This window comes from Caloenas nicobarica, chromosome 6 (assembly GCF_036013445.1).
Source record: "Caloenas nicobarica isolate bCalNic1 chromosome 6, bCalNic1.hap1, whole genome shotgun sequence".
NCBI classification, from domain to species: Eukaryota; Metazoa; Chordata; class Aves; order Columbiformes; family Columbidae; genus Caloenas; species Caloenas nicobarica.
Genome location: NC_088250.1, coordinates 31252744 through 31280255, shown reverse-complemented (window position 1 = coordinate 31280255; position 27512 = coordinate 31252744). Strand labels below are relative to the sequence as shown.

At 44.5% G+C, this 27512-nt stretch overlaps 1 protein-coding gene across 1 annotated transcript in view; it reads right to left on the bottom strand.

The window, feature by feature from the left end:
• Nucleotides 1-23341, bottom strand: part of KALRN (kalirin RhoGEF kinase) — a 513637-nt gene extending 490296 nt beyond the window's left edge. Inside the window, exon 1 of the mRNA XM_065638225.1 lies at nucleotides 23219-23341. Coding sequence (XP_065494297.1) covers nucleotides 23219-23291 — 73 coding nt within the window. The 5' untranslated portion in view covers nucleotides 23292-23341. The remainder of the gene's footprint in view (nucleotides 1-23218) is intronic.
• Between the last annotated feature and the right edge of the window lie 4171 nt (nucleotides 23342-27512).

Below are 27512 nucleotides of genomic sequence, written 5' to 3'. Positions count from 1 at the left end.
GCTGTAATCATACAGGCAGCAGTTGATCCAAATATCTTGAGGTCTTTCAGCAGTCTTTGAAACTATCCCATATTCACTGGTGGCACAGGTCCCTGAAGACCCGTTCCTCCCATGTTGTTCAGTCTCTGGTCTTTTTATGTGCTATTCAGAGCATCGGTTGCCTTTGCTGCTTAAATTGCTATGCCTAACCCAGGATCTCTAAACTCCTTGACTTTTAAGATATTTATTCTTGCTAATGATGTAACAAAGGGCCTGCAAATTTAATAATATGCTGAGCTGGCCCTACCATAAATAACTATATATCAGAGATAGTAATATCTAGTAGGACAAACCAGAGAACCATTTGCATCAGGGAGATTATCTGCCCTCATCCCACAGGGAAGTGAATAAATAGTGATCTGGAGCATCTTTGTGACAAGGAAAAGCTCTGGGCTCTTTTGAAGGCATTATTAATATCTTTCACAAAGAACCATGTCCACAGAGAGAAACTTTGCTTCTAAAGGTTCACATGAGCTTCACATGCCTGTACATAAAGCACAAAAGCCGAGTAACCATCGCATAACATATAACTCGGCCAGTGCATCCACAAGGGTGTCTTGAAGAACTCTGCTGGTTGCCTCCACACAGGTCCTCGCAAGCTGGCTCAGGAGCAGACACGAGCACAACAGGGGCACACATTTGCCTGTCTGTTCTCTACACGGGGGCTCCCCTGCAAGCTGCCTGGGGAAACTTCTGCAAGCAGCCAACCAACAGCCTGTTGTGTGCTCCTCATACCCTCTGACCCATGTCTCTGTCATGCTGAAACCACACCAAAATGCCAGGTGTATCCGCACACATCCACGCAATCCCACATGCTCTGAGATACAGACCCCATCTACACTAGTGCTGCAGGTTCACTGAAATACAACATGGCAACGGGTTTGACTGGTTGGTGCTCCTCTAAGGCAGGGGCACACATCTCCACATAAAATTCTTCCTGCCAAATTATTCCAATTGACCAGAAACATGCCAAGCACTTCAGAGAAACACAGACATAACCCCAGCCCTGTCAGTACTCAGAGAAAAAAAATAAGACAAATCTGTATTAAAGTGCATCATTATTCAACAAGTGGAGGCATTAACATGCAGACAAGACAGAGAGAGAGGGAAGAGGCAACTGCATCAGAGCACCCATCAATCACTATGGCACGGACAGAGCCAACAGCTCCATTAACTCCAGCATGTGCAGGTCCCAGGCTTGCTGGCTTGTTTGTTTCTTCAATATATTATCAGCCTTGTTTTAAATGTAAATATTAAAGCATGGTAATTTATTGGTGATGCAAGCAGAATTTTTTTTTTTTTTTTTTTTTAGGAGATGCTTAACCAGCTAGTTAGAGGAACAGGGATGAACAAGGAGTTTCCAGCGAAATTTTCTCACTATGAAATATGATTTTGACTTGGCAAAATAATCAAAGGAAAGTGCCACTTGTTCTCAAAAATTTTTTGTTGGAAAATGCAAACTACTCATTAACTGAAAGTTTCTATTCTAACCTTCTCAGAAGTTTTCAAACAATTTTTCAGTTATTGGCAGTTTTCTCCAACATGTGAAATCATCTGGGGTATGGGGGGGTTTGTTTGTTCCAGCTGAAAGCTGAAGAGGTTTTTCCTGAAACCATCAATAAATATGGACGTTTTTAATGTTAGCAACCAGAATTTCCAGGATGAGATGATGTGGAGACCACTGCACTACTGGGATGCAGAGACAGCATGGAAAAAGCATGGGAAATAGTAAGTGAAACAGCCTGAATACCATGAAATTGGACTGAAATTCCACAAATAGAAGACAGTTGTTGCAGAAAAGCACCATTTAAGGTTAGAGGTAGACAATTCCAGCTCAAGCCATGAGCTCAGAGAGTCTTGGCCTCCAGGCAGGTATATGATTTGAAGGAGACCAGACAGTGCTATGAATGCCAAGTATTTCCAGAAAACACAACCAAATCATAGCAAAAGCATCTGGGATGCAGCTTTTCCTGTGTTTTTGCATCAATTAAACTTGTTTCTAGAAGTAAACCATTCATGCACAGAGTTTTCCAAAATGTTGAAGACAGCCTGTAGGCTGGGTATGGGTTTGTCCCTGCATTTACCACAGCAAGCAGGAGGACCTGGACTGCGAGAGCACATGCTCATAACGCAGGAGAAAATAAAGATTTGTCAAATGCAACCAGCTGATTCCAGACTCCGCTCTGAGACTGCTCAGCCCCACCGGTGTCTGAGCACTGCCGTGGGATTTTGCATCTCATCCCCACAGGTGTAAGTGAGCCCAGAGGATGCACAGCAGCAATGCCAGCCCTTTGAGTTGTACTGGTGGCTGTTGTCTCATGCTACAGCCCTGCGTGCACAAGGGAGCGTGCTTCAAGTATGAATCAATTTCTTTTTCCCCATATGAATAATGCCTATTGACAGAATCACTGGCTTTACATGACTACAACAAAATTAAAACCAACAGAAACAAGCTGATGGGCTGAGATGAAAGATATTGTATTTCTTCTGTGAAGGACATGCATTCAGTGACCCAGGAAAACATACTGCAACATCTAGGTCTGTTCATTACAAGCAGGTGTCAAGATAGCTGAAAGGCAGAGACTTTGCCTCTGACAGCCAGAGTTGGTGAAGCACTGGGTCAAGCTGTGAACGTATTTGGAAAAAAACACCTACTAGGAAAAGTCATTTCTCTTTGGTTGTCATCAGCTTCAGGGCTAGAAGACATGAAGCTATCATACACCATCATCAACACACCTGCAACATGCACCAGATGGGACTATTGAAGGCAATGGGATGGGCACCCTGTCCAATGGCCCAGGCATCCCTCCTCACCACCAGGCACCACACAACTCACAGCAGCACGGCTTCCTCTCCTGAATGAGCATATGCACCAAAATAGGATTCCCCCACTGTTGCCTCCATCAGAAACTGAAAGAGGTCACAGGTTGGCCAGAACATGCTGTGATCCAGCTCCTCAGCAGGACAACACCCAGTGTGTGTGCTGTGGGAACACGGGGATCGTATCTCCTGCAGAGAGGAGACAGGGTGAGAAGATGCTCTTTTATAGCTGAGGGTATCTTGGAAATCACAGAATCACAGAATGTTAGGGATTGGAAGGGACCTCGAAAGATCATCTAGTCCAATCCCCCTGCCAAAGAAGGAACACCCAGGTGAGGTTACACAGGAAGGCATCCAGGCAGGTTTTGAATGTCTCCAGAGAAGGAGAATCCACAACCTCCCTGGGCAGCCTGTTCCAGTGTTCCATCACCCACACTGAGAAGAAGTTTCTTCTCAAATTTAAGTGCAACCTCCTGTGTTCCAGCTTGAACCCATTACCCCTTGTCTTACTGTTGGTTGTCACCGAGAAGAGCCTGGCTCCATCCTCGTGACACCCACCCTTTATATATTTATAAACATTGATGAGGTCACCTCTCAGTCCCCTCTCCTCCAGGCTAAAGAGCCCCAGCTCCCTCAGCCTTTCCTCATAAGGGAGATGCTCCACTCCCTTAATCATCTTTATGGCCCTGTGCTGGACTCTCTCCAGCAGTTCCCTGTCCTTCTGGAACTAAGGGGCCCAGAACTGGACACAATATTCCAGATGAGGTCTCACCAGGGCAGAGTAGAGGGGAAGAAAAACCTCTCTCGACCTACTAACCACCTCCCTTCTAATACACCCCAGGATGCCATTGGCCTTCTTGGCCACAAGGGCACAGTGCTGGCTCATGGTCATCCTGCTGTCCACCAGGACCCCCAGGTCCCTTTCCCCTACACTGCTCTTTAATAGGTCATTCCCCAACCTGTACTGGAACCTGGGGTTGTTCCTGCCCAGATGTAAGACTCTATATTTTCCCTTGTTATATTTCATTAAATTTTTCCCCGCACAACTCTCTAGCCTGTCCAGATCTCGCTGGATGGCAGCACAGCCCTCTGGCGTGTCAGCCACTCCTCCCAGCTTGGTGTCATCAGCAAACTTGCTGATAGTACACTCAATTCCCTCATCCAAGTCATTGATGAGTATATTGAATAGTATTGGTCCCAGAACTGACCCTTGAGGCACTCCACTAGATACAGGCCTCCAACCAGACTCCGCCCCATTGACCACGACTCTCTGGCTTCTCTCCTTCAGCCAGTTTGCAGTCCACCTCACTACCCGATCATCCAATCCACACTTCCTCAGTTTTGCCGTGAGGATGCTGTGGGAGACGGTGTCAAATGCTTTGCTGAAGTCAAGGTAGACCACATCCACTGCAAATGTCTGCTGGCAAGTGACACAGTGGTGGCTTATTGTGCAGACAGGTCACAGCATGTGGACATGACCTGCATAACCACTGCCAACAAATTACCCAAGGGGAAAGAGAAAGTATCCATCCCTTCAGTGGGCCGAACTCATGCACACTGGTGTTAAACCAGAGTAATTGAGTCTCAGCACAGCAGAAATCAATGAGATCACTGTCAAGTCCAATGTCAAGCACACATATTTACAAAACTTGCTATTGTAGCATTACAGGGATTTTTATACTGTCTTCTGTAAACTAAAATCTTGAACATTTCCATGCACTTTTTGCAGAAAGCTTCACTGTATCTGTCCCTTACCAGCCTGATTAAAAGGCTGTGAAAACCCACAGAGCATCTCTCATGTCAAGACTACGTGTGTCAGACATGCACAAACACCTGAAAAATCACTGCTGTTATCCAGAAAATATTGCAGTTTAGGAAAACCTTTATGTTGCTCTAAATTGCCTGTAGTGGAAAGAAAACAGCCACTACCAGTCCCTCGGGCAGGAAGATATGAACACATCTACTTTAGACAGCAGGCTTCAAACTGATAATCAGAGGCCAACCTGGGAAATACCAGCTGCATTTCTAACCCTTAGACTATTTTGTCATTTCCTACAAAACAAGGCTATCTTACAGGACAAAAGTCAGGGCGGCCTACTGAACGCACCCACAGTTCACGTTACTCAGCCTGTGGTCCAACTCACAGCTCAGCTGCAGAAGAGCTGGGTTACCGCCCCCTCCAATCTGTCACTCTATCTGCAGGCAGTCGCTCCCTAACCCGGTTGTGTCAAAATGATCCAGCCTGGCTTACTATTTAAAAGCATGAAGGGTTTTCTTTAACCCAGATCGTTTTGACTGATTTGGGTTAGAGAATGACTGCACGTGCAGCTACGCCTGCAGGTACCCACCCTGCAGCAGCAGGGACAGTGCCCAGCCACTTGGAGCCTGGCTTGGATCCAAAGCCTTTGAACCCAACTCAGCTGCAAGCCATGAAGCACATCTGGCCACAGCTGTAGATACTGCTCAGGAAAAAAAAAAAAAATTACATATGAGGTTGCATTCAGTGTCACAGATGAACTATGTAGTGTAAAAAGTTAGGGTATGATTCACAGGAAACACCACTTAGCTTCAGATTCCATTATGACAATAAAAAAAATACATTAGTACTAATGCTCTTAATTTTTCAGCTAAATTCTTTATTTTAAGGTAGCTAGGATTGGCTTGTTAATACTACACAGACACAGATATGCATCTCACAGTACAGGGCATGGCTTCAATCAGCTCTTGAACCAGAGCTAAGTGTTTATTTGTTTCAGACAATCCAACTCTAAAAAGATGATTTTTAAAATAGAAGCATGCTGGAAGAGCTCAGACGCTTCTCTCCCATAAGCAACACGCCATTTGTTACCTGTACAGTAGGAAGGCAGCTCAGCTCTTTCTCTCCCCCTGCGCTGGCCGCTCTCTCACACACCAGAGCCCTTTCTTGGCTTCCCAGGCATGAGCAGAGCTCCCCAAGGGACACACGCAACTATAATTTGGAGCTCAGAGTGTGAATGAAACAGTTTTGCCCCTTCACCTGAAAGAGGCATCAGTCCCATGTCCAGGATAACATTCAAGTCAGGGTCAAAAATAGTGAGATCCCAAGAATCTGTTCCCCAAGTTTCTGCCTAGGCACACCATCCCACATCATCTTCCAGCAACCTCTGCTACCAGCCCGACATGTGAGCCAGGTCATGTCCTCCTGCTGGCTAACATTGCTGTGAAATGGGAAATGACATTTTCTTGTTTCACAGAAGTTTGGTTAGACTGAACATATTTGGCTTAGTAAAATATATGAAGATCCAGAGATGAAAGATGTTACTTAGGTAAAAGAATCTAGTAATCCAGAATTTGTTTAGGGATGTTCTAAAGGATTATATACTTCAGATCCATTCAAAAATGGTTGCACATATGCTTCAGCATAAAAGTATTTATCTGACATCCAGCCAAAACCATGTATCTCAGTAAGCAACCCTTAAATACTGCAGAATGCATTCACTGCTTTCATTACCAAATTACTTTTTAAGAGTTCAGCAGGTAATTGAAGTTCCAAATGTCTTAAACTGGTTTGGCAATGCTGAGATTTCTTAATGGACTTGCTATCCAAGGACTTTAGAGGGGAAGGGGGGGGTGGGGAATCAAAAAAAATCAGCTGGATACTAAATATATACCCTAAAATAAGACAGATTCAAATTACACCAAGTAGCTGGCTTTTGAAGAGAGGGAATATTTTAAATGAAGAGTAAAGCTCTGCTCAGAGGAGGTTCCATGATGTTGAAGCTTCAGCTCCTATTCGAAACGACAGGGCGAAAAGTCCTGTGAATTTTTCAAAGACACTGTGTTGGCCTAAATCTGTTCCTATTGAACTCCAGGGCTGTTAATTTTGACAGAAAACTAATTAGGACGACGCTGTCCCATATACTTTGTACTATTCTTGTTAAAAGCAGAGCTCTAAAACCTTTTTCCTAGATAAAAAACATTTCTTTTCCAACTCACTCAGCAGTAACAGCGAGAGGAACGAGCCTAAATCGGTTCCATGCACCCAAGTCCTGTGGTGCTGGGCAGGAGGGTGATGGGCAGCACGAAGGCTGCGGGCTGGCCAGGCAGCCGCCAGCTCCAACCCCGACTACATCAACAGCTTTTGGCAAACCATTTTCTCCTTCAGTTCCTCACATTTATGAAGTGGAGATGGTGACAGCATTCTGTGTTAATAACTGTTATAGGCACTGCTTTAGATATTATTTTATAGGGCTTTCCATCCACAGCAAGTTACTCAATGCTCAGAGGGAAACTGAGGCACAGAGTAACACTAATTGTTTGATGTCATCCAGTAGGCCACAGCAGAAGCAAGACCTTCATCTCCTGAATTTTGCATTATCCGCTATGCTTATCTACAACCTTGGTACTACAAGGTGAAAATTAACTTGCTGTTTGTCCAACACTTTCAGACAACAGGATACTTGCTTACTTGTGCTAACATCGCTATTTGCGGCTTACCTTGTTGTTGCTGTTGTTCCTGCAGAGAAAGTACAATATTTGATTTGTAAAAAATCACACCGTAAAGGAAGACACTGTGATAGCAAATGCAGGATTATGGTTTCACTGCAGGTTCCAGCAGCAGGGAAAGCTGGTGATGATGCAGGCTGCTCATGGTCTAACAAAGAGCTTTAATGATGAAAAGAGGAACACAGAACTACAGGACCAAGTGTTTTGCTTTTCACAGCAGCGATCATTTCTCTTAGGATTACTCTAATGCAAAGAAAAAACAAGCTTGTTCTGCAACAGATCGGTTTTCACAGCAAGGGGATAACTGATATTTAAGATGAACAAGAATAATTGAGGAACCTTCTGGTCTCACATGGACCAGAAAAGATGAGATGCATAAAACAAAAAAACAGTAAAAGATGCTGTTCTAGCACATAAGATTCCTGTATCCAAATTATGTTTCCCACCAAAAAAGGCACAACTGTCTCATCTTACAGGGACATGACACTCATCTGTGTATCACAGCCTTGCTGCTGGGACATTTCTATTGCAACATCGCCACGTGTGAATGTAGCTTGGCATACCTACACCTTTAAGACAAAAGTTGCTGGCTGCACCTAGACACACCAATGCCAGCAAAATAAGCCATTAGAAATATTGATCAAGCTGTCTGTCAGATGAAGCACACCAGGCACTACCTAAGGGAGCCTCAAAAAAGTTATGGATGCAGAAGCTCAAGAGCCCCTGTCAAAAAAAGCTTGCAATTCAGCTGCTGCACCCTGATTTAACCCTGTATAAACACTACGCACCAAAAAGCAGAAGAGGGCTGAGATATTGGGAACTCAGCTGCAGCCAGCACCAGAACAATCACCCATTCATTTGGGACACTGGACACAACCAGATCCTGCCTTTCCCCTTCTTTGCACACAGCAGGTGTTCACTCACAAGCTTCTTATCAAGCAGTGGAAATAGGAAAGCTTTGCCTGGCCAACACGTGGTGTTTAACAGCTTATAAACTTCTTTGACAACAATAACATAATTTCACATTTTACAACCCCTCTCGTGCTGCAGGGCCACAACACGCTTTGCCATCTTAAACAATGAGCTGGACAGGAAGAGCTGAAGACACAAGGAGGTTTCCTTGAAGTGTAAGGCTGGGACATGGCACAGGGGAAGCCCGTGTGTGTGTTCCCAGATGGCTTCAGTAGTAGCTGGGAAGGACAGGGTACCTGGACGTGGTGTCTGCGTGTGCTGTTCCTGACACAGAGCTGCCAGAGGCTGTGTTTGTTTTACCTTGCCTAAAGCAAGAGAGGTTATGCAAGGACAGTGGAGGTGCTAAGAACAACAGGATCTTAACCCCGAAGCCCTATGGAAGAGTCAGATACAAATTACTTCTCAATACTAAAATGCAGGGATTCATACAGTCAAATTCAGCAAAGATTCACGCACACCAGCATTGCAAAGCATAACCTCAGACTAGAAAGGCAGAAAAGCAAGGGAAGAATATAGCTATCCCAGGAGGAATCTGGCCAGGATACTGGGAATGCAGTCTTCCTTGCCAGAAATTGTTCAGCAAATTCCTTAGTTGCATCAATAGCTTCAAAACTGTGAACCTCGAGTCTTAACATCAGAAAAAGTGCAGTTAATCTAAGTGCCTCTTTGGGGTTCAAATGGACAGATTCCAATAACAGAGCCACCAGCACCTACTCATCCGTGGAGGTATTTTGTCCAAAAACCCCATTTATCAACAGAGTCCCAACAGTATGATAAACACCTTTGTAACAAGTCCTAAACTTCCAAATGAACGCATTCATTTACTTCCCCACGTGTAAAAGTGTGACACTGAAACAGATAGCTTTCTCAAGCATCAATACCTAATCCAAAGCAACACATTACAGCTTTCCCATTTGTTTCTGGGTTGAGAATAAACTCAAGTTAGTTTAGCACAACAGAAATATTGTGTAGAATTACACAATAGAAATCTTGAGACAGCGTCAAGAGACTGAATACAAGACTTATATTCACTCCTACATACTGAACGCCTCTTCTGAGGAGATATACAAGAGGAGGCCAGTGCCTGCCAAAGTGCCACTGTGAAGCTCTGGTGCCACTGATGTTGAGAGGAGCGTGGAAGGATGTGTCCAGATGAGGCATCAGGGATTGATGCTGCAACAGCCCATGGCTCTCTGGATCAAGGTTGTTCAAGTTTCATTTACTGTAGCTGAGAGGTTTGCGTATTTGTAACTGGTGGCTTAAGGTCTTACATAGTTCCCATATCTGTAACTCTATAGCAAAGTTGAGGATTAAACTTATATAAACTCCTGCATAAACTCTTTGGTCACGGAGGACTTGTAAATAATTTTTTACAGATAGTCGAAATTAAAAAAAAAAAACTAATAGTGTTTCATAAAAGATGACAGCACCAGCTCTGGACTCCCAGCACTTGAAGGGAAACAGGACAGCCAAGAAACTGCAACATGACAAGCATAGTATTGCTTTCTGCAACAAAAGATCTGCAGCTCTCCACTATCGACACACAAGACAAGCAGGATGGAGGACGTGGAGTCTAATTTGTTGCTGTCCAATACAGAAAGCAGATAGGATTGCAATGGCAAAACAGCAGTGAGGCTCCTGTGGGTTCAGTCTGCAGGAGCACAACACGTGGGTGCCCAACACCAGTTCAAATCAGGTCATAAAATCCAATTCAAAGTAACCTTTTAAAAATAGATTGCTGCAGTTGGCTTCCTATGAAACCTAACTACTTCGGGCTGCTACCCAAGCCGCCGTTTGCAGGGTGTCCACACACCAAAAGGAAAAGTAATAACTAGGGAGGTTTTAATTCAGTTCCTGGAACAGCTCTGAGGGAAAAGACAAACATAGATTGAAAGAGCAAAAAGGGAGCCAGGAGAGAAGATCCCTTCAGAAGTCATTAGCTGCAGCTGTTAACATAGCTGCATGTCAGACAGAGAGAAGAAAAAAAAACCCAACATCTTAGTCCTGCTTTGTTAGCCTGTGCACTTTGCATGCCTGCTAGGTAGGCACCTTAAATCTGCCCTCCATGCTATCCTATCAGTTTCAAGATTTCAGTTTAATCCGTATAAAGTTTATCTTGTCCGTTTGACATGCAGCTATTTTATTTGCAGAGGGCACTGTGCACCCCAGGAGCAGGACAAGAGGAAAAGGAGAGGCAGACTCCCCCCCATAGCACTGTCTTGTTGAGCTCTACAAGACTGAGGCCTGTTTGGATCGGGGACATCTAGAAAACAGAGCCAGGGAGCAGGCTTGCTCCCTCTTAAATCTCCCAGGTATAGATTAGCCAGAGGAAGCCCCTGCTGGGGACCTACAGCCAGCAACAGGTAAGGGCTGTGCTCTGGACTGGGGTGTAATGGGGGGACAGTGGCAGTCCCAGAAGGAGAGAGCTCTTGCACCAGTCTCTGCATTCCACAGACTGGTGACACTGCCTATGCTATACATCTCACAGCTTCTGTCTCTAAAGAACAGAAATACAAAGATAACTTTCAAAAAGGAAACTTTCCTTTGTCCACATATTCCCACAGGAAGATGCAACGTGACTTTCTCTTTCTTGTCAGTGTGAAAACTACTCTTCAGAGTGGCACTTAATTACAACTCTTTGCAGTTCCCTCATTCACATGTTAATTGGGGAGAGTTACTGGTAAATACAGGTGGTATGCACAATCAATTCAGCACTCTTAAGGAGGCCACCAGCATGTACTCTGCCCTGGACAATGCCACATTAAGCAAATGGCCCCATTTGGAATAGCGACACACAGGTTTTACATTTGCTATTATAGATCTATTCCAAGAGGAAAAAGTATGAGGAAAAATGAGACCAAGAAAAGGAAATTACATACTATGTTTATAGATCTGTTAAACTCTGCTGTATGGAACCATTCAGGAGGTACCTTCCCATGTCCCAAGTAACTAATGTACCCATGGGAGACATTCACAGCATAAACTTCATGGCAGAGTGGTTGTCCCTGTGGTGAAAGTGAATCTAGAACTCGTGAAAGACAACAAAAGCAGGATCAGAGCTGTAAATGGCTTCTGACAGCATCCTCTTCATGAAAAGATTTCTGTGAAATATGGAATATATTAGCAAACCTGGGCTGGAAAGCAAAGCATTTTTAGGTAGGTGGAACTTTTTAATAGCATGTCATTAAATCTGTCTTACATTTTGCATTTAATAGATGTAACTTTCACAGCAGCATGCTTATTTCAAAAAATGCACAGGGGACCCTACCAAACAGTGAGCAGAACAGACCCAGAGCCCAGTGCCTTGTTTTGTCAGCATTCAGGTACCATGGTGATAAGCAAAATCATCTGGATGTCTTAACACATTAGATTAGAAATATCCTTACTCTGCTACTAGTCATCTTTGGCCTCATCCCCACCTGAGTCTGTGAGCTGAACATGGGCCAAAATCTCCGCCTGTGTAAATTACTGTAGCTCCTCTGCTGTCACTGGCATCGGGCCATTTTTTTTTACCAGATGTGGCTCTGACCTATGTATATTTAAAAATAGGGTCAGGGTAATAAAAATCTTAAGACTGTTTGACTGGTTGGTGTGGACATCGGCAAGGTGTGTTAATCCCATTTCCAGGACTAAGGCCAAGATGTACGACCTGTCTGAAGTAGGTCACCTGCATCCATATATAAGCACCATTATCAAGTGGTTTAAGAAGAACCGAGTGTTTGCACATCTCTCTGATTTCACCTGTCACTTCAGCCGTGACTTTTGACAATCCTACAGTAAAAGGGGACTGGTGTGTTTTTCCCAGCCTGTGACTTGCCAACAGAAGGTAAAACCATGCAGCGCTTTGTCAGGGTTTGCTCCACCACCAGGATGTGGGTTTTTCAAGAAAACATGCACAAAGTCTGTATGACCTCAAGAAAACCTTCCTTACTACAGCTTCATGTCTGATTATCCCCTTTTTATAGATGGGTTTGATGAGACTTCCCTATTCTACACAACTGTGACTATTTAAGTGTTCTGAAATGCTGTACTTATTCTGTGTATTATTTGTAATTACTATTATCTCCATTACTACTGCATACCAAGGGGAGCTGAGGATGGCTGAGCCAAGCAAAACAATTACTGTTCATCCTGCACATCTCAAGCACTGCTTGACTTCTGAGGTGGATCGTGTGGAAACCTGTCCCTTGACTACTTGAGTAAAAACCTACCAACCATTGGTTTTGAACTATCGTACATGAGCATCATAAGGCTCCCAGGCACAAACACCATGGATTAAGCACTGGAATTGATCCCAATCACAGCAAACACGTCCAAGCTGCCAGTTACAACTCACTGCACAACTCAATGATTAAGACAAGAAGTTATTAAAAAAAAAAATATTCGCATAAGGGCTTACATGCTGGGAAGTGTCATTTTTACAAACTCCCATTAACACACAGATCACTTTTAATTGATCTGAACTCATCTAACCAACAGGGTTTTCCCTCTGTTCAGTTTTAGCACTAGAGGTGTTTTAAACCAAGCCAGTGTTAACAACTTCCTCCTGGCCTCAAATAGTTCAAGGCCATCTCACCAGGAATTTGATAAATAACTTGAAGCAACAGACAGATTACAGACTAGCAGGAATCTGCAATAGATAGCTGACCTATTTAATACCCTAGCTAACTTTCAAGCAGAATTGAGTTGAATAGGAGCAAGCTGTTAACTGGAGATTCGCACACCATAGATCTAAGTCCTCAAAGTTCACAAGATCATTACTATTTACCCGGTAGGCCTGACTTGCTCCTTCGGACTAGATTTATCTGAGTGCTTCAGACTGACTATTAGCATCACTTCTGAACTCTCTGCCTCAGCACAAAAAAGCAGAGCAGGAAAGTTAAATTGCTGCAAACACAGTGGCAATCAGATCTAAGGAGGCTGGCTCTTCATGACATATTTCTATGAACAAGATGCATTAAATGTGAAGCTGAACACCCAAGGACTTTGGCTCTGTGTCTTCGCTTCATAGGGAAATGCCTTCTCTCTGCAGTGTCAAAGCAAGACAGGCATTTGGTGCAGTCACCATTAAAAGACTGCAGTGTGATAATAATGTTCTTCGATGGTGAGCAGTATCTCCTAGAAGAGAAAACCTTGTTATTTCTCCTGTGCTTTGCAGTACCTATAGCTGCCTTCCCCGTTCTGAGTGTGGTACATGCATAGGCTTCACCTGTTCCCTCCTTTCCCTGTGTTCCCGAAGTCTGCCATCACTTTTATCTGAAGTATCAGAAAACCTACCTTTGGCTTTCCACCCCAAAAGCTACCGCTCCAATTGTCTCATTTCTGTGATTTCCTTTGGCTTCTGACCTTCCCCACACTGACATCACCCACGTCCCTTCCACGGACGATGCAGGCTGCCATCCCTTTCTCAGCCAAGTGCCCTTCAGCTCTCAAGTGCTCTCCTAGATAACTTTGTTGCATTCTTCCATGAATTTTTAAAGTCTCCCTACAGCTTTCTCATTTCTTGCCTATTTTTCTGTTTATACCTTATTCTCAGCTACCCACTCTGCTCCGCACCCAGTGCTAGACTCTGTAACTCCTCTGGCTTGTCCTTCAGACATGTTTAAAAGCAAAGCAAAGTGAAAGACAAGCCTTCTGTTAAATGAATTCACAATTCACTTGACAGCTTTTATCGTAAGCACTTGATGGCATGGATCATCATTTTGCTCAGTGTTCACGCAGCATCTGCTTCAGAAGGAACTAATCACTGACCGAGACAATAATACAAATAATAAACTCTAGCAGAGAACCATCATAACATAATGACAATATCGTAGGTCCTATAGGAAGACAGCCCTTTCAAAACTCTCATTACATCCACCCACAATCCTTCAAAAGGTCTCCTGCGCCTGTAGCTTCAAAAGCCACATAGACTGACAGGTACACCACTTGAAGGGCCTGCTGAAACCAATGGCAACCCGCTGAAACTTTTCATCTGGAGTTTGCACTAAACTTGTCCCGCGGGAAAAGGCAGTAGTAAACAGTAGAAAAGAAACACAGTCCAGGCATTTCCACAGAAAGTAAATCTGCTTCCACAGAGCACCACCTATTTTTTGCTAGCTATTATTTTTAACCTCTTGCAGATTTATTTTTACTACAATTCAAACGTATCTGTTATATGCCATAACATTATTATTACAGGAGACACTAAAACAGCAAAGTATTCTAGGCGCTTGATACCATTTGACAAAACAGGGAATTAAAGCCAGCAATGACTGCAGACCACTGCAGCAGCCGCTGGTGCACATGACCCCCTTCCAGCCTCACTTCTTAAACCTCTTCTGTGAACAGAGGAAGATGAACAAAAATTTTAGAATTATTCCCAAAGTTGTGGTGTACTTGCTGTTTAACTAGGGGGAAGCAAAAGAAGGATTAAAATGCATCCCATGGGACGAACTTCTGCCTGCTGCTACCAGGCGGTGGGCACAGCCTTGGGCTCGCAGCCCACAGCCACCAGCTAAGCCTACACATCTCATACCAAAAACTACCTGGGATTGGCGCATACCTTAGAACTGCAGAGCGGTTTGAGTTGAAAGGGACCTTCAAAGCTCATCTAGTCCAACCTGCCTGCCATGAGCAGGGACATCTTCACCCAGATCAGGTTGCTCAGAGCCCCATCCAGCCTGGCCTTGAATGCCTCCAGGGATGGGGCATCGACCACCTCTCTGGGCAACCTGTTCCAATATTTTAGTCACACACATCATAAAAAATTTCTTCCTTGTGTCTAGCCTGAATCTCCCCTCTTTCAGTTTAAAACTATTGCTCCTTGTCCTGTCACAACAAGCCCTGCTAAAGTCTGTCCCCGTCTTTCCTCTAAGCCCCCTTGAAGCACTGAAAGGCTGCAATAGGGTCTCCTGAGAGCCTTCTCTTCTCCAGGTGGAACAATCACAACTCTCTCAGCCTGTCCTCATAGAAGAGGTGTTCCATCCCTCTGATCATTTTTGAGGTCCTAACCTTGAGACTTTCATTCCATTTTTCACTAAGCTGTTTTAAATAAGCAAAAGTTCGTTTGCACCAGGGCCTCAGGTTCTGGCTTCACAGTGTATACTCTATTAAGTCTAATAAAATACATTTAAATAAATAAATTCTGTCTTTGTTAATCAGCTTAGCTTTTCAGTGCTTCAACACTGTCTTGATACAAATAATGTTCTTCAAACTACAGTGGAGTGTAACTTTGCACTCCTGAAAAACACTGCTGCAAAGCTCTTTGTTTTCAGCTTGGATGCTGTTTGGCACAACAGTTTGACATTCACTTACAAGACTGGTGAAAAATATGCACTGCTAATTTTCCTAAGTGCCATGCCAGCATCTCTGGGGGCCATGCATTTGCCTACCTTCCCATACAGTAATATCATTTGCTCCCAGCTAATAAAGTGGACTTCACATCAGCTAAGGAAAGACTTTAGTTAGAGCATCCCCTTCCTTCGTTATTGAATGATATATTCATGGCAAAGAGCTAAAGTTAATAACATCTTTAATTTTTCTTTTTTTTTTTTTTTTTGCCTAACATGGGGGATACAAGCCGATAATCCCTGCAGATCTCCTTTTTCCCCCCCATTGCCCCCGTGGTTTATCATGTCCAATTAGCCATCTGCCATGGCTGTGCTGCCATACAAAGGGAGCCAGCTCTCCTGCACCACAGCCCAGCAGCGGGGTTTTGTCCCGGCTGACAAACAAGAATCAGACAGTATTGTTTCCAGCCGATGATGCTGCGCCCAGTGTAGGCTGCCAGTTGCCATTAAAACAGCAGGAGCACCAGGGCACACTCCAGGAGTCAGGAACCATGCCAGCAGCACCGATATTACCAGGGAACCTTTACAAAGCTTTTTTTTTTTCCACTATAAATATATATATATTCTAATTGCAGGTAATAAACCAACTGGACCAGCTACCACTCTTCATATCCCAGCTGCCCTGGAGCATGCCCGACCTCCTGCCTTTACTGTTTTACCAAGCGCTCACCTTGCAAAGAGAGGCTCACAGTCCCCAGAAAGGACTAACATCTTGGAGTCAAATCTTTCCTTGTAATAATTATTTTTGATTTCAAGGCAGGTCTTCTGCCACTTCTCCACAGCTTATTCCACACACACACCCCCCCCCCCAAGAAGTAATTTAAAAACCCTGAAAACTCCACTAAGTCCACATGAGTACAAATTACACAACAAGGTTAATTTCATTTCTCTCATAAACAACACACATTCACCCTTTTTCCCAAGGCCACTTCACTAGCAGAAATGACCAGAGCAGCTGGTCTGCCAGTCACCGAGATGTTAAATTGAAGATCATTTCCTCTTATTATTCTCAGCAAAGCATGATGTGACCTTACGCTAAAACCTACAGTCTGCCTAATTATGGTAGTTTTGTTCCATCAGTGACACTGAAATGCTGGTTCATATAATTAAGGTTACAAAAAAAAGAAATTTCATTTTTAGTTTTAAAGGCAATTTGTTGCCTTCAAGTGGGAATGTGACAAATTAGGCCTATGTATCTGTATGTTCTCAGTCATTACATTGTGTAATTTGGAAGAAACTGAAAACACTCCTAGATTTTACTAACAAAGCTACACACATTGATAAGGGAGAAAGAACTCAAACCACAATTTATTCTGGGCCCTAGTTAATGAAACCAATCAAACAAAATGTTTATATTTAAAAGTAGAAACAAATCTATTTCATAAGCCCTTGATTAGAAAACAGGATTTAAAATTCAATAAATATTTTACATGGTGTTTCACACTCTAGCATTGAACATACACAATTTTAATATACTACTTTGAATCTTCACTGAATAGTTCAAAATAAAAATCAATGAAAAGCCACTGAAACTAATGTTATTCCACAGTAATCACATACATAACGACTTGTGCAATAACTTAAAATAGAGGAAAGTCTTTGCCGTAGATTCAAATACTGGGCTTATTCTGAACAAAATCCAAAATATGACATGGAAACTTAACTATTTTGCTGCAATATTACTCTATTCTTAGCACAAAATGCTCTAAATCTCATTTCAACACACTGCAGCCTACATATCGCGCAGGTGACTGACTCGAACCTAGGTTTACAATTGCCATTGTGGTGTCTGGGCCATGCTCTGTTTTCAGTTACATCTATGAAAACTCCTAAACAATTCCTCTGAAGTCAACAGCAACACAATCTGTCCCACAAGCAACTGGGGAAAAAATATTCAAAATACTGACTTCTTTATTTTACTGCCCTTCACACTCTAAGGTTCTCCATTCAATCGTATTTGACCTCTCTTTTCATATCCAGCTTTCTTTTGCAACACATATATTGTAATATTTACTGTTATTCTTGCCAGATTCACTAGGAAAAATTCCCCAAGTGGCAGAGTCCCTTCAGTTAAACACAGGGTGCGTGTGCCATGCAATGCTGTAAAACAGGAGTTGTTTATCCAACAAAATATTAAAAGCAAGACGCCAGTCCAAATCAAACAAAAGCACGAATACCTCTAAGTTGTTTCATGACTGACGTTAAGTTCCAGCCATAAAATGCACAGCACTATGGGTTTATAAGGCCTAATACTCCATAAGTATTTTCTTTGACATAACTATGAAGTACTTAAAATACCACTGGGTACTGTACCATACATGTCACCACGGAGCAATAAAGCTGCTATGCATCTATAACCAACCTTCCTAGTGACCATAAGGTCACAGCAGCTGAAACAACAGAATACTTCACCCCCAGACTTCAAGAGACCCGGAGCACCTGTCCGGCCACAGGACTCCCCAGCAGGCTCTTAATACAAGGGTGTGCTTGGAAATTAAACCGAGAAAAAATCCCCACCAAACCCGTCAAAGTTGCTCCCATTTTTAAAACCTCATGTTTCCCCAGCAGGTTATTATTATGAGACTTGGTAAAACACACCATGGGAGGCAGGTGGTGGGAAAGAGCAATCGTCATATTTGCCTGGCCAAGCTGGATGCTCACTTGTATCTGTACAGCTCATCATACCAAGACACACATGGCCATCTAAGGCCACGTGCAAAATCCTGTGCAGAAGCACTAGGAGGGCTGTACAGAGCTCCTCTTTGATGACTTTGGGATAGCACTTTTCTTCTTTCAGAGTTTCAGCCCCAAAACACAGCAGAGGCAACAGTTTTCACATACACACACCACTTCTGCAGGTGCCATATTAAGCCTCATTGCAGTGCCTATGCACTTTACTAATGCCTGTGCTATAAGTTTACATTCCCTATTGAACCCTGTCCTGCAAACCAAGGATTGTGAACTTCAGTACATACCAGCTCTGAACAGAAGCTGGATGTGAAATGCCTCTTCCTCTGGAAGTCATTCTGTTCAGCATTAATTGAATTCATATCAAATAGAATAAATATCTTCCTACTGGGCTGTAACACAATGCAATCTCATCAAGAAGAAATACATGGCAAATGACTATCAGATGTCACCCCTGTTACCCTGTATGTACTTCTGAGTGAGGAGGAAGGAAGAAGTATAGCAAAGAAACATTCTTTTGAACATAAATCACCTATTTAAATTGCTCCCTTCCAGGATCAGACAAGAAGAGATCCTTCCCTTTTGTCACGAGATGCCACAAATCAGCAGGTTCTGCCCCATTTCTGTCTACATGCCAATTCCCAGGCTAGCAGAGCTCCTTCCAAGAGTCCTGAGGAGGAAGAGATGGGACAACAGCAAGGCAGAGCCACACAGCCTCCCCCATGCACTGGAGCACCTGGTGACATAGGCTTGGGAGGATCTGGGTTCCCACATGTAGTGAATCAATCACATGAAAAAAAACCACTCGCATTCAACAAAAACGAAGGAAAGGAACAAAAGTCATATTCCTGACAGGGCCAGAGGTCAAAGCCTCCAAAGAGCGATGCAAATTTTAATTAACAGTATCACCTTAAAAAACACAGGAGCTTTCCAAGTGGTAGACACAACCTGACAGTCTTTTCTACAGCAGACCCTTCTTTATCAGCATGTTACCAGACCAGGCCTTTAAAAGTGTAAAGTCTCAAGATGAGAAAGCCAGGCATCATCTGAACACCTCTTCCCCAGTGACATCTCGATTGAATCCATTTATCTGCTCTACAAGAAGACACTTGATTCCATCAACCTCGAGGAGCACTTCTCTGCAGACATCATTTCAAGCACATCTATTGATCAAACAGCCTGGCCACTGCCAATCATTTTAAAGTTATTTAGTAGCAGGGCTGCCAGTCACTCATACACAAATGAACAATGCTGGAAGTATAATCGGCTGGTGGAAAGCAGAAAGCAAACAGAATAATTCATCTTAGTCAAAGGAGATGGAACAATATCAATTTTCAATTCACTTACAGGAAGTATCGATGACAAAGTCAGTATCTTCATATCAGACATAATCGATGTTACACTTAAGTGCACAAAAAATAAATTAGAAAATAAAACTCTACCTGCTAGTGGATAATATTGATGATTACTCTTGCCAGTAATTGGTAGTTTGCTAAACTGTTCTGTCACTGACCTCTATAAATATTTAACATTTTGGTAAAGGATTTCCTTATGTTTCACCTCTGCTTCCAAAAGACACTGCAGAAATTCCTGCAGCTTCGGCATGGAGGCAAAGCTTTCCCCCTGTGTCTTTATCCAAGGGATATCTGTCATCTGTACACTTTACAAAGTGACTTTATGTTTGAACAACAACTATTTAGATTCAGTTCCATGCAATATAAAAGTCTTGGTACACATTTAATATAGACTACTGAGACTTACAGAGAACTTGCTCATATTTTATCTGTCACCAAAATAAACACAAGAAACTTAATAAGGCATACATAGGCATAGATTTTGTTTCTTACTCAAACATAAGCTCAAACAGAAAAGATAGACATCACACAGAAATTACTGCCTCAATTCAGCAGCTGGTGTTATCCCAGAAATCAGAGCTGGAGACTGCAATAGTAATTTCTGCCCTTAAAGTCCCTCTGCCTGTTAATTTTTATCCCAATTACATGGGAGTGATTCTCTAAAAGAAGATTGAATTACTCTCTGCATATATCTGATGGTGAAAATTAGAATAGCCCCTACCCTGCCTGTCTCCAGGGAGGTTTAACTGACTGCCAGCATCAACCACACAGGTGTTAAATCCACCTTTTTCTTAAAAATCATTCCTAGTTCTCATCAGTGCAAGCACAAGAACAGACCCTCTTTTATTACCTTGTGTTAATTCCTTCAGTTTTACTTTCCAGATACAGCTCAGAGATCTGCTCTCTCAGCTGTCCTGGCTGATAAGGGAATGACACCTCCGAGCATCTGGGTGCTGCTGAAGGGGCTGCTTGGTGTGCGGCGCCATCCCAGCACCAGCCTCCTCTGCCGGTACCAGGGAGCAGCCTGTCGATCCTCCCGCTTCAGTGCAAAGCCCAGCTGGTTGCTAAAAGCCTCCGAGTGAGACATTAGTTGTTTGGACTCAATTTTTTAAACTGATACTAATGAGTTCATGCATTTCCATGTAGTAGATATGAATTTAGGAAGAGTTTAGGCAGTTCAGTGTATGCTTATGCTATTGGAGCAGCTAATCTTTAAATGACATAGATCCATTTTTTATTTTATGTGAATATAAGGAGGCATGTAAGCCACAAGCGTTATGCTTTACAAATCCAGAATACAAATTGGGACAGAAAGAATAAAATAAAAAAGGCTAACATCAAGGGACAAAGGATGCTAAGTCAAGGCAGGACTCTGCAGCTATCACACATCAGACCCTATCTCGCAGTCCTTACTCAGGCAAGATCACCGTTGACAGCCCAAAAGAGGAGTGAGAGAATCAGTTATGTCCTGTCTAGAGCTGTTCTCTCTGCCACCCATTAAAACCAACTTCAGACAGGCACAACAGCAACACATAAACCCCAGCAGTGAACAGTGCAATTTCACATGAGTTGTGCCTGCTCACATGCTTTTCCCTGATGTTGCCTGGCCATTGCAACAGCTGACAATCAAGATGAACTACTAATAGGTCTGGGGTTCTTTTTCCCCCCATGTCATTTTTTGTACACAGCATGCTACATAACAGCACAGAAACAAGTATTTTGCCATCTCTTTCAAAGAAGGTTGAGGTAGATGATGCAAACATCAGGGACAGCCTAAGCACACATGCATCAGTGCAAAGATGAGCTCCAAGCACCCCTCTTCCAGGCCCAGGTTCCTGTGATTTTGTTTCTTCAAGCAGCAAAAGCATTAGGAGACTTTAGGTTAAATGTATAGGAGAGGTGACAACTGTTTCCATGGATCTACAGGTGATATTTCAGGTGAAAGAGGCAGACTGGGAGAAATGTCTAGTCATGTGTCTCCCTGTGTTTTTTCCACATTTAGGACTACTTTTTCATATAAGCTAGACAGACCTGACTCTCTCCAAAGTAATTTTGCTGACATGCTTATGTTGAGAAGGCTGTGTCACAGGGAAATTATTCAGCTTTGGGTGAAGGAGGAAACAGAGAGAAAAAAGTGGAGGGAGCCTTAATTAACAGGTTCCTTTTCAAAAGAAAATTTGTGGGTTACTTTTTTTTAAAAAAAAAAACACACACACAACACAAAAGCTGTTACTGTTGAGACTTAGGAAATTAGCTTGTAACCAGGTAGGCTATCAACAGGCAAATATCCTATGGCTTAATGGCTTGTGGATCACAAGATACACACAGCTAGACCTTATTATAGTTATCCTCCAGATCAAAGGGTTTTCACATAAATGGGGTGCAGTCTACCATAGCAGGGAGCTGCTGCAGGCCTTCAAGATTTTACTTCTTTAAAGTTTTGGTGATTGCATAATTGTTTCTTTGTAACTGGAGCTCAAAGCACTGTGTTCAGCTGACGAGCAGGTAGAAGGAGGAAAACAGCTGAAAAGCAAAGTCTTGACAAACAGCTGGGTGAATAAATGTCAGTTCTAGCCTAAAAGGGTCAATCCCCTTACAAAACAAGCATTTAATCCTTTACAATTTTTAATTAAAGATCTACCAAGAAGCCTATAATACTTTCTTAAGATTTTGTCAGGGGGAGAATGGAAAGAAAGGGAGGCAGACCACCAGTTGTTTCAGTTGAGATGCTGATTCTGTGCAAAGCCACGTTTCAGAGCCCAGGGGTCCCACACAAGCACAGCCTCACAAATGGATAGTGCAGTGGGGACCCCAGCACATACCCATTGCCCAGAGAATTTAATTAACTACTACATCATTAGCGAAGGCCCCACACCACGCTCTACTATAGTCCAGCCACACTTCTGCTGCACTTCAGCATCCTGTGAAACGGGAGAGCGAAACGGGCGGCTCTCACGCAGCCCGGAGGTACTTTGCGAGCCCGTCCCCGCGCGGTCAGCACCCCCGGCCGGCAGCGGGGCTGCGGGGAGCGCTGCCCGCGGCGCCTCCGCCCGCCGTGCCCACCCGAGGGCGGCTGAAGCAGCGCCCGGCGCTTCGCCCGGGCGGAGCGGGGCGGCCAACCGGCTCCCCTTCCAAATACCGGCCAATACCCGGGCGGCCACCACCGCCGCCGCTGCCAGGGCGGGGACCCGGCGGGGCCCAGCCTCCGGCGGGGCGACAACGCAGCGGCTCTCCCCGAGCATCCCCGCGGGGCTTTTGTGCCTGCCCGGGGCGGGGACCCGGCCGGTCCCTTCCCAAGGCGGTAGGAGCGCAGCCCCGCGGTAGCATCCTCCGGGGGCGGGAGGGGTGACCGGGGGCACGGACGAGCCGAGGGACTGCGGCGGACAAAGCAAGGAGGCAGGCGAGGATCCCGCTCCGTTCCCCTTCTCTCCGCTGCCGGCGGTGCCCGCGTCGCCGCCGCCAGCCCCGCATCCCGCGGCGGAGGCAGGGCCCGGCGCTGCCCCAGCCCCTTCCCCGCGGCTCTCCTACCTGTTCGGAAGAAAGCATCCACCTCGGAGTCGAGGACAGCGCCTTCCTCCGCCGCCCCTTCAGCGGGATTCATGGCTGGGGGAGAAGCAGCGACGAGCCCGGCGGCTGGTAATATCCAGTGAGTTAGGGAGGAGAAGAGCCGAGAGAGAGAAAGAGGGAGGGAGAACAGGAGGGAGGGAGGGATGGAGGCGCGTTTAGCAGCGAGCCCAGCCGAGCACCGCCCGGATCATCCCTTCCGCGGTGCCTGCGGGGCGGCTGCCCCGGGGCTGGGCTGCGCTGCCCCCGGGCTGCGCTGGGCGGCGCGGCCCAGGGCGGGGTGCCGGTGCCGAGCCCCGCCGCCGCCGGCCCCCTCCCCTCCACCCGCTATTGTTCCGACCTGCTCCGCTCCCCCCCGCCGCGCTGACAGCCCAGCCAAGCCCAGCCCGGCCCCCGCCAGCCACCCCCGCCGGCTTCCCTACCGGCACTTCCTGGGCCAGGCCGGGCGCCGCTGGGGAGGCTGCTCGCCCCCCGCCGCCGGGGCAGCCCCTCCGCGGCTGCGGCCGCTCCGCGCAGCAGCGCGCCCCGGGTGAGGGCCGAGCTGCTGCCGGCGGGGTAGGGCGGACACAGGTGCGGGCAAAGGCGTCCTGGTGCGGGGTGGATGCTTTTATTTCCTACCCCTGTGCGCTCCGTATTGATGTGCATCACCGGTGTGCACCGCTGCCATGTCTCCCCTCTGATGACTAACCACGGCTCTCAGCTGGGCAGGTACTCGGGGGGAGAAAGTGAACACCGGTGCGGTTACAGGGAAAAACATCTCTTTGTTTTGGGGGTTGGTGGGGATTTTTTTGTTCATTGGCTGTGGGGCACGATTGCTTTGGAAACGATCAGTGAAACTGCATGTTATTGCAGGTATGCCTTCATATTTTGTTTTTTTACAGTTCTAGATGACTAGGGAGCCAAAAAAAGGAGTTTGAAAGGCCAAGATCCTGGTCCCAGCTCAGACATCGATTCAACTAGGTAAATTATTCCTTTTTCTCTGCTGTAGCTCCAATATTTGTGATTTGAGGCAATAATTGTCACCTCAAAAGGAGTGCTGCAATGAATACTTGCTTGTACTTTGTTAGCAGCTGTATTAAATATTATTCCCTGAGCCCAGCTAATCAAGATTTCAAGCACAGACAGGCAGAGATAGACAGAAAGACAGATGTTTGCCATTTGGGCACTTTTCCTTTCTTCTCCTGTTCACCTGTTTGAAGTCTCACCAGCTCCTCATTCTTCTACAATTGCGTAACAGCACTAAAACTAGCAGCATACTTAAGGAGAAATATTGCTGTTCCGCCTATTCAAAACACCATTGTGAAATAGGAGTGTTACTATCACATCTCACAGGTGTTTGTCTTTGCTACCTGTACCATGAGAAAGAAAAAGCGGCTGTTGGAAGAATCACCCCTCTGGCTGTATTGCCTTTGGATAACCCATCCTTGATGCAAAATCACATCTCCCACTCTCAAAAACAAGAGTCTTTCAGCCAGCATGTCCCAGTACCCTCAGTGTCATTATCCTGTAGGGGTAATGCCCAATCACTACTCCTTTGCCACTGAAAAACTCTGCTGTTCAAGGGACTCTATAGGTGCACAGGAGGAACTCAGCTGCAGAAGATTAAGACAAAGCATCTCCAGGAACCTGGTCAGCACAGAGGGACCTACTCAATCTGTCAGGTGGGTTAGTAGCTGAGCCTGGCAGAACCTTTTCTGTGTAAGCCAGAATATTTTAGACAACAGAAGAACATGGGTTTCTTCCATCTGATCTTTTCTCAATAGAGTGTAGAGGAAGGCTGGATTTGGATATATGCTCACTGACTACATATATTGCACTTGATGAAAGGGCTGAAGCTTTCTCCGCAGAAACTTAACTGTCAAAATAGCACTGACCAGGCAGGCTGAGCACAGAGATGTCAGTCACATCTTCTCTGACTTTCCTGTTTACTACTGGAATTGAAACAGAACTGAGAAGTAAATCATATGTCATGCCTGAGGACTATGGAAATCAAAGCAAACAACCTATAGAGATCTATCCAGAATTTAGTTTCCCTATGGTTGCCTTGTTCTCTCTATTCTGATCAACTGCCCACTTCCCAAGCCTAACACCAGCTGTTTTTAACCGAAGTCATTTACTTTTTTATGCTTATGGATTAAAAGGGTCATTTCACAACTACCTGCAGACAACGTCAACACAAAAGCTGTGTTGAGGCTGCCAAAGCTTATTGCAGACCTCTGTGCTGCCTCTGAGCTCACCTCTTCAGCACAACCAGGATGCCAGGACCACCCCTGCACCAGGAACACCTGCAGTAGGACGTCACCACAGTACAAGCACCTGATTATAATCAGTCTTTGGAGCACCAGACTTTCTTCAGTGACCTTTCACCTCTTCTTCCGCATCACACCATGATGCTGAAAAGCCTTCAGTCTTCCAGGCTGCATCATTTTAAATCCCATCTCAAGATCTCTGAATATTCACTACTCACAGCCCAGATTCCCTGCTCATTGTTCTCCAGACTCTTACATGCAGATTGAATTGTGAGTGTGGGCTAAAACCCTGGTAGCTGGGAAGAATATGGCTTTCTTGTGAAATACTTTGAATCCACTCAGGATTTGGTACAATCTGGTGTTTTTTAGAGTCAAAACATTCCTCCTGCAGGAGCATCCTTAGAAGCTAGACAGGAGTTACCCCTAAGCAGAGAAGGTTTAGCATCATCCAAAGGGAATTAATGTTGTCAAATACAGACAAATTTATATTCCCTTGTTATTATGAACCCTGCAGGTGTGGCCTACAGCATCGGTTGTAGAAATCACATAGGCTACAGCAAGCATCTTTGTGTGTATAACCTCTAATCAAACACATTAGAAAATGCTGAGGGAGGCAGAGCAGTTCGTTTAACTGACCTGCCATTCTGATACCTACATGGATTCCTGGTGAATGATTAAACCAGTTAAGGAACTTATATTTAACCATATAAAACGCTGTTATCTTCTGAAAACAAACTATTTTTTTCTTCAAAGAACAACTTCATTGGAATAAGAATGGTCCCAGATCTCTCATACTTTGAAAAAAATGGGATTTTCCACTTTTTAAAGAATAAAGTTGTTTGTTTTGTTGGTTTGGTTTGGGTTTTGTTTTTTAAAATCCATTTTCATTAAAGTATACCAAGATTTAGCCATGCATTTTTGTTGCCCGTCTCTGCTATGCAAGGCACAGCAAGTTTGTTCTTCTGTGCTTGCAGCTCCACAGGCCAGGGAAGCCCTGAACAATATATTCACTGTTTTCATGGCATTATCATTGAAGAAACAGTCCTGCTGTCGCAATCTGCACACATCTCCTATATGCACACACCACGGCAATGCAGGACAGGGAGTACCGCATTCAGATACCAGTAAATTTTAGTGCAACCCCAGACATTAAGCGAGCTACTATTTTTATTAACATTGCAAGCAAAACAGGGCTGTCACTGTAAAATATCATTAACAACTAGGAACCACCATGACTTCAGCCCAAGTCTTAGCAATCAGTTTACAGTTTTTGTTGTTCAAAGAAGAGCTGTTAAATATAGAATGAAATACTTTCTGCAATGTATAATTCGCTTTTTAGATATAATGCTGAAGGCATCTACAGATTCCTTGCAATATAAAACATGAAATAAAAAAACCCCAACCTGTAAAATTACATCAGCCAAAATACATGAGTTTCACTGACAGACACTGCTTTAATCTTTTGCATGGCTCTGCTACCTCAATCCACACCAAACAACTTAGTTCAACTAGGTATGAATGTTTTTATTTGTGACAGCCCCTAAAGCTGCTCAAAGATCAGAAACTGTCACACAGGCTTTTGATTTAAGGGCTCTGATACAGTCAAGCTTTCCTATGGGATGGCAATAGATGGCATCTGAGATGAAACATTTTTTAGCTAAATCTCATGAGCTTGCAAACTATAGGATAGGAGAACAGCGAAGAATTTGAACAAGAAATCAGTAAAATTCATCTTTCCAAGACAGCAGATCCAAGACAGGAAAAATGTACCTGAAGGCTCTAGGACAGTTGTACTGCTGGAAACAGCACGGCACTCCAAGAAAGCACATGCAATGTGGGTGTCCTGCAGAAAGGATCAGGAGTCAAGTGCTGCAAAACACAGTATACGCACCAAGGGCTCTCATTCAAAAAGGGACGGGGAGAAAAACCATTCCAACAGGCTCAGCAGCCAAGCCACAGTCTGCAAGGTGCTGCAGAGACCGTTATTTGTGCAGAAAGTGCCTCCCTTT